Here is an 8,789-nt window from a genome sequence, read left to right as displayed (position 1 = left end):
CACTTGTGGTGAACTTTGCATAATGTATAGAGTTGTCAGACCACTGCGTTATACACCTAAGACTAATGTAATGTGTGTCAACTATACTTAAATAAAAATAATAAAAATACATAAAAGGGGGAAAATCAAAGACCAAATTTTTAAAAAAAGAGTATAATGTATCTCTACTGCTGGAAGCAATAACCAAGGCTTTATATTTAAATATTTAATGCCCTTTCTTCTTAAGTTTAAATAGCAAAGAATTTCCTCTATGCCACTAGGTGGAATTATTTGGGTACGGTGGCCAGATGGGGTTGTTTCGGCCCCAGACATCATTCTACCACATGATTTGCCATGTTGACCCATTTGATTTCAAATCTACTTAATTTTTTTGAGTCTCTAAGGCTGCATACTTAAATTCACGAATAATTAGACTTGCTTTAGGGACTCCTTGATTGTTGACAGGATTTAATGACATAAAAAATCAGGTATTTGCAGGTTACCATATCTGTGCTGGGATTTGCCACAGAAGAATCTCAGGACTAGTATTTCTTAGTTTTTTTTTTTATTATTATTACATTTCTTTATTTTTGAGAAGCAGAGAGAGACAGAGCATGGGTGGGGGAGGGGCAGAGAGCAAGGGGGACACAGAATCTGAAGTAGGCTCCAGGCTCTGAGCGGTCAGCACAGAGCCCGATGTGGGACTTAAACTCATGAACCGTGAGATCATGACCTGAGCCAAAGTTGGACACTCAACCGACTGAGCCACCCAGGCACCCCAGGACTAGTATTTCTTAGTCCTTGTACAGAAACAACTAGGGATGCTACAGGTTATCTTAGAGATCCTTAGAGAATTCTCCAAAGTTACACCTCATTGATTTAAACTAAAACCAGAAAGCCACATACATCACTTGAAGGGGTTAATGGGTGAAGACCTACGTTGGATAAATATTAGTTTTCATATGAATATTTTATAGGGGGAAAGTAATTACCAAGAAAATTATCAAGACCCTCTAGGTAGCAGGCATTCTGCTATTTGGAGATAATGGCACTGAACTACATGTACAGGGGTCTACCTTGATGGAGATTACAGTCTAGTGTGAACTTGGACAATACACAGATCATTGCAAACTAGATTAACGGATGCCAAAGCAGAAGGATATTGGATTGGGGACAATAACAACACCCACATGGGCCTGTAACTCAGATTTAACGTTCTGTGCTTTTCCATGGTTAATAACCAGTAAAAAAAGAAAAAATGGAACTAATAAAAAGTTAAATTTCCCTTCAGCATAAAAAGAAAAAATGTTTCTTACGTATGAAAGAGAGGAAAAAAGTTTCCTAAGTTTCTTAAGTATGAAATAGAGGAAATAACTCAGAAAAAGAAAGTACGGGGTAGGATATAGTGGGAAAGAGGTTTTCCCAGGTTAGAGGTGTGCAAAAACTAGAGATTACAGTCATTACATTGCTATGATTTTTATATTTTTGACTGCATAGAAAAAAAGGATATGGCTAAGCACTTCTGGAAGATACTTTCATTATGGTTGCAAACTGAGTTTTTATCAGTTTACCGAAGACAAGGGGAGGAGGTGATGGTAGTGGCATTAGTGGGTCCATGTATCCAGGTCATCCTTAGTACTTCTAATCTGTGTCTCAGTGATACTCATGAGAAAAAAATCCAGAGAGCAGTGACATCAGAAGGCCATAGGAGTAAGAAATAATGTGAATAGAATCCCACTAACTGAGGATGTGTATTGACAAATGGGCTGAAATTAAACATATTGATTCATACAATGTAACAGACAGTGACTGAGACTAATAAATGATCCTCATGTTATTTCTAATCACAAGAATATTCTTCTCTCTAGCATTTTCTTCAGTGCGACATTGACATCTTTATTCCTCAGGCTGTAGATCAGGGGATTCAACATAGGCACAACAATAGTATAAAACACAGAAGACATTTTTCCTTGGTCCAGGGAGCTCACAGATGATGGCTGCAGGTACATGAATGCAGCAGATCCAAAGAAAACGGCAACGGCTGAGATGTGGGAGCTGCAGGTGCTGAAGGCTTTGGCTCTGCCTTCGGTGGAGCGGATGCGGAGCATGCTGGCAATGATGAAGATGTAGGAGCTAAGAATCATGAGGCTGGGGGCGAGGATATTAATTGCACTAAAGACTAGAATCAGTAATTCATTGATGTGGGTGCTAGAACAGGAGAGCTTTAAGAGGGAAAGAAGATCACAGAAATAATGGTTGATCACAGCAAATTTGCAGAAGTGAACCCTAAACAAGCAGCCTGTATGAACAAATGCACAAACCAGGGCTATAATATACACTCCCCAAATCAGGGAGAAACAAGCCTGATGGGACATGTTGATATTATAAAGCAGGGGGCTACAGATGGCAACATAGCGGTCGTATGCCATTGCAGCTAACATGTAACACTCTGAGATAGCAAAAACAAGGAAGAAATAGAGCTGAGTTATGCATTCAGAGTAGGAGATGGTGTTCATCTCTGTCACAAAGTTCACTAGCATTTTGGGGGTAATGACAGTGGAATGGCAGAGATCAATGAAGGACAAATTACTGAGGAAGTAGTACATGGGGGTGTGTAGGTGAGCACTGAGCCCTATCAGTGTGATCATGACCAAGTTCCCCACCACTGTGACCACATAGACTCCTAGGAAGAGAAAGAAAAGGGGCAGCTGGAGTTCTGGCTGTTGTGTTAGCCCAGTGAGGATAAACGCAGTCACTGTGGAAAGATTTTCTGCTGCCATGTTCCTGTGAGTGGTTTCTGAAGGGGACAGAGAAAAACATGGTTGTTGGGAAAACTTCATTATTCTCTATTTAGAGTAGGATGCCCCATATAGATGATTCTTGTTTTAGATATCCTCTTGGTCTATATGGTTATTTAACTCTAGGTCAACTTACATAAGTGAAATTCATCATGATTTAATATTTATTAAGCCTCATTTTCAAATATAATAAATGTATTTATATAAAAGTAACCATGTTTATAAATCATTAAAAATTGCCAAGTGTTTCCCATTTTGAACATTTCAACGATAATCAAGCCAATATTTCTCAGTTGAGACTCAGAAACCTAAATATTTAGAGAAGCCAGTGTAGATGAGTAAAACTGGCATCATGACACCTTGAGGAGACCAAATACTGCTAAGCGTTAATAGCCTGCAATTAATTTCTGACAGAAATGAATGAGATCTTATGATTTTCAGATCTTTACATTTTAAAAATAATTATCAGGAAATCTGAATCTCTACATAAAGTCTTCAGATGTTTAAATATTATTATTCAGATGAAACAACACCTACAGCTATCATTGTACAAATCTACCGAGTGGATTGGCCCACCATTAGTGGCTTTGTGGTCCTGGACCAAGTACTTCTCCCTTTGCTTGAAAGAAAGCAGTTTGAGTAGTGGTTAAAAGGCAGGCCTTAAATTCAGATTCTGATACCGTCATTTAGTTAGTAGCTGATACCCTTGGAACAAGTCAATCAATCTCTTTGTGTCTTGCCTTCTAAACCTATAAAAGAGAAATAACAATATTATCCACTTTGTCATAAAATTGGGAGAGATTTATCAATCAGAAAGTGAGAATAATCAATTACTGTGTCGTTTTTAATGATTAACAGTTTATCATTTGCAAAATAAGCTGTAACTTACTTCAAATTACAGAAACAGAAATGTTAGTATCTCAGTCCTTCTTTCTGTTCCTTCATCTTTGATACAAAGCAGAGGCATAAAATTAGAAAACAGAATTACAAACGTCCTCCCTATTCAGTTAAATGGCAAAAAGATTATTTTACCATTACGTGCACCAAAGTAAACATTTCAAATGGATTAGAGTTGAATTTATGTAAATATAGAAAATACAAAAATATCTAAAAATTTCTATCTCATTTCTGCTCCAATATAAACCTGCAATCAGATCTGAGCACAAGGACTAAAACATCAGAAAGAAGGGACTGAAGAAAATCTTTTAGATCATGGAGTAGTTTTAGATTTTTTTTAAAAAGGATATATATGTATGTGTGTATATATATATATATATATATATATGAATAATAACAAAAACAAAAGATATAAACAACAAAAAACTAACCATAAAAATTGTTTACTTGTACTTCATCAAAATTAGGAGGGGCACCTGTTGGGAGAAGCACTGGGTATTGTATGGAAACCAATTTGACAATAAATTTCATATTAAAAAAAATAAAAATAAAAATGACCATTAAGAAAATGAAAAGCGGGAAGACTGGGTGGCTCAGTGTCCGAATTCGGCTCAAGTCATGAACCCATGGTTCGTGGGTTGAAGCCCTGTGTCATGCTCTGTGCTGACAGCTTGGAGTCCAGAGCCTGCTCTGGATTCTGTGTCTCCCTGTCTCTCTGTCCCTTCCCCACTTGTGCTCTCTCTCTCTCTCTCTCTCTCTTTCTCTCTCCCTCAAAAATAAATAAATAAACATAAAAAAAAAAAAAAGGAAAAGAAAAGAAAATGAACAGTTAATCCCAAAGCACAAGCTTTGAGTTGGTGGGGCTCGAACTCACCAATAGTGAGATCATGACTTGAGCCGAAATCAAGAGTCGGTTGCTTAACCAACTGAGCCACCCAGGTGTCCCAATATTTGCAATTTTAATGTAAATACAAGCAACTTTTAAAAGTTTAAAGTATATGAACAGATTCCTCACAAAAATGCATTTGAATAGTCAAGAAGTATATGAAAATATACTCAATATCCTTAGTCACCAAGGACATGAAAATTTAAAACTAAACAAGACACGTCTATACACCTACATTGGATTGGGTGATGAACAACCACAATACCCTGGCAATACCAGATGTTGGTGAGCAGCAACTGGACTCATACAAAACTGGTGGGATACTAATATGGTTCAGCCACTTTGGGGAAGAAGTTGGCAATTTCTTGTAGATTGAAATAGACAATCCAACAATTAAAGTAAGTCCACATTAAAACAGATCTAGGGATGACAAGTGTGGAGCCTGCTTGGGATTCTCTCCCCCTCTATGCCCCTCCCCTGCTCTCACACATGCTCTCTCAAGCTCTCTCTCTCTCAAAATAAATAAATAAACTTAAAAAAAAAAAGTTGTGCTCCCAACAATAGATAATAGCAAGTGGTCACGATATATATATATATATATATATATATATATATATATATAGTATAGTTATATACATATAACTATTATATATATATAGTTATATATATAACTATAATATATTATATTATATTATATATTATATATTATAATAAATAATAAATATAAATAATAAATATATATAAATATATATATTTATAAATATATATACATAAAATATATATAACTATATATATAAATATATAGTTATATATATAACTATAATATAATAAATAATAAATATAAATAATAAATATAAGTAAATATATATAAATATATGTTTATAAATATATATAATATATATAAATATAAATAAATAAATATAAATATAAATAATAAATATAATATATTATATTTATTAGATATATAATATAATTATATATAAATATATATGCATATATAAATATAAAAATTATATATAAATATATTTATAAATCTATATAAATGTAAATAATTATATATAATTATATATACTATAACATAAATATAAATATATATAAAATATTATATATATATATATATATATATATATAAAATCAGGGGTGCCTGGGTGGCTCCCTTGTTAAGCGTCAGATTTCAGCCAGGTTATGATCTCGCAGTTCCTGGTTGGAGTCCTGTGTCAGGCTCTGTGCTGACAGCTCAGAGCCTAGAGCCTCTTTCAGATTCTTTGTTTCCTTCTCTCTCTGCCCCTCCCCTATTCATGCTCTGTCTCTGTCTCTCTCTCTCTCTCTCTCAAAAATAAACATTAAAATAAGTAAAAAAATTAAAACAGATCTATTTAATCCAGTAATTCATTTATCCAAAACAAATGTAAGCATTTATATCTACAACAATTTGTACAAAAAAGTGCATGCCAGCTTTGTTCATAACAACACCAAATTGGAAACAACTCAAATATATGTTCATCAACTGATGAATAGATGGATGAGTTGTAAAATACATTGCATATATACATACACACACACATATACATATATATATATATATACACACATACACACACACACACACACACACACATATATACACACACGTATATGTATACATACATACAGAGAATGGAATAGTACTCAGGTTTTCTTTGTGTGAGAATTTTTAACAAAGGATTGGATTCATTTAATAGATACCACCTATTTTTTCTTTCTTCTGAGTTTTCCTAAAATGAAATTTCAATGCATTCATCCACTTTGAAAATGATCAAATGTGTGGTATTGGGTTTTTCATGATGATTTCTTTAACATTGAAAAATATTTTTGATTATGCAGAGATTTCTGCTTATTCATTTCTAAAATCAGCAAAGTATGGTACTTCTCTTTTTCCTTGATTTCTCATTCTAGAAGTTTTTCAATTTTATGAATTGATTTCAGTAAATCAATTTTTGGCTATGTTGATTTTATAAAATATATGTATATTTTCTATTTAGTTTATTTTCTAATAACTATTTTTTTTATTCTTTGTTAATTTCTTCAGCATGATTTCCTGTTCTTTTCCTAACTTCTTAAAATGGAAGCTTAAATCAGTATCTTCAGCTTTTTTTTTCTAGTGTGTACATATAAGTTATACATTTCTCTCTAAACTCCACTTCAGCTGAATCTCACATGTTTTGATACATCAAATGTACAATATCATTTACTTTAAAATATAATTTCTGTTTCATTATTTTTACTGCTCCATGGATTACGTGGAAGTGAATTGTTACCTCTTGGGCTTTTTTCTTTTTTTTTTTTTTTTAGGTAGTCCTGTTTTTAGATGTTTGCCTTAATTTCATTATGTCTGATGAACATACTGTGAATTATCTAAATTATTGAAAATTGCTTATTATTCTTTATAATGAAGTATAAGGTCAGTTATTATAAGTATTCCCAGTGCATCTTAAGGCATGTTGTTCGTTTTTGAGGGTCTTGTGCTACATATTATTACAATTATTGAAATAAATCACATATTGAAATAATACACACTTATTAACAATGTTGTTTAGATTTTGCATATGCATAATGATTTTTTTTGTCTGTTATTCTAATAGTTATTGGGATTAGGTATGTCAGTGTCTCCTACCAAATTTCAGATTGTCTCTTTATCCCTTTAGTTGTTCAAGCCTTAAATTAAACCTTTTATTGTTATGGAATGGCCCTTTTTATATTTAGTAATGTGTTCTGGTTATAGTCTCCTTTGTCTGATATTAATACATCATCATGAAATTTATTTTTGGCTAGTGTTTGCAAAGCATTTAATTGTCCATCTATTTAATATTTTTGCATATTTTTTGAAAAAGGCAACAAGTGAAACAATTATTTTAAAATAGCATCGCATAAAATAACAACAGGTAAACTTCAAATACATCAAATCTAAGAAAATTTGTGCAATGTTTATACACTAAAACTTATAACTAATTCTGAGAGAAACTAGAAAAAACCTTAATAAGGAGAGAAACTTGCCATATGCATGGATTAAAAAACTGAATAGTGTAAAGATATCCCTCTCAAGTATAGGGATAGTTTCAACATATTTCATTTCCTAGATATAATTTCCTTTTTTAATGTTTACTTGTATATTTTTGAGAGAGAAAGTGCGAGAGAAAGAGAGGGAGACAGAGGATCCAAAGCAGGCTCACTAGCCAAAAATACATACATACATATATATATGTATATATATACTTATATACGTATATATATGTATATAAGTATATACGTATATACTTATAAGTATATACGTATATATACGTATGTATTTACGTATATATACGTATATACTTATAAAATATAAGTATATAAGTATCCAAAGCAGGCTCACTAGCTAAAAATACATATATATTAAAAAAAAAAAAAAAAATATATATATATATATATATATATATATATATATATATATATCGTGACCACTTGCTATTATCTATTGTTGGGAGCGCAACTTTATTTTTTTTTTAGTTTATTTATTTATTTTGAGAGAGAGAGAGCTTGAGAGAGCGTGTGTGAGAGCAGGGGAGGGGCATAGAGGGGGAAAGAATCCCAAGCAGGCTCCACACTTGTCATCCCTAGATCTGTTTTAATGTGGACTTACTTTAATTGTTGGATTGTCTATTTCAATCTACAAGTAATTGCCAACTTCTTCCCCAAAGTGGCTGAACCACATTAGTATCCCACCAGTTTTGTATCAGTCCAGTTGCTGCTCACCAACATCTGGTATTGCCAGATGTTATATATACATAACTATAATATAATATAAATGTATATATATTATATTTATTAGATATATAATATAATTATATATAAATATATATGCATATATAAATATAAAATTATTTATAAATATATTTATAAATATATATAATGTAAATAATTATATATAATTATATATAATATAATATAACATAAATATAAATATATATAAAATATAAAATATATATATATTTGAGCTGTCAGCACAGAGCCCAATGTGGGGCTGAAACTCACAAACAATGAGATCATGACCTGAGTCGAAGCTAGCTGCTTAACTGACTGAGCCACCCAGGCACTCTTTCTAGATAGAACTTCTAAACAGATAATCAGTATATTAAACACATGTAGGGTCCTGAAGGGATCATTTGGCTACTTCTGGTCATCTCATGGATTTATGGAAAATATCAACTTAGTAT

At 32.3% G+C, this 8,789-nt stretch overlaps 1 protein-coding gene across 1 annotated transcript; it reads right to left on the bottom strand.

Annotated features, from left to right (window-relative positions):
- Positions 1-1,823: 1,823 nt before the first annotated feature.
- Positions 1,824-2,774, bottom strand: LOC123600845 (olfactory receptor 8G5-like). Its single transcript, XM_045483275.1, has one exon. The coding sequence runs from the start codon at positions 2,757-2,759 to the stop codon at positions 1,824-1,826; it is 936 nt and encodes a 311-aa protein (XP_045339231.1). The 5' UTR covers positions 2,760-2,774.
- Between the last annotated feature and the right edge of the window lie 6,015 nt (positions 2,775-8,789).

The sequence above is a fragment of the Leopardus geoffroyi genome, chromosome D1, assembly GCF_018350155.1.
Source record: "Leopardus geoffroyi isolate Oge1 chromosome D1, O.geoffroyi_Oge1_pat1.0, whole genome shotgun sequence".
NCBI lineage: Eukaryota > Metazoa > Chordata > Mammalia > Carnivora > Felidae > Leopardus > Leopardus geoffroyi.
This window is presented reverse-complemented; position numbering and strand designations above follow the sequence as displayed.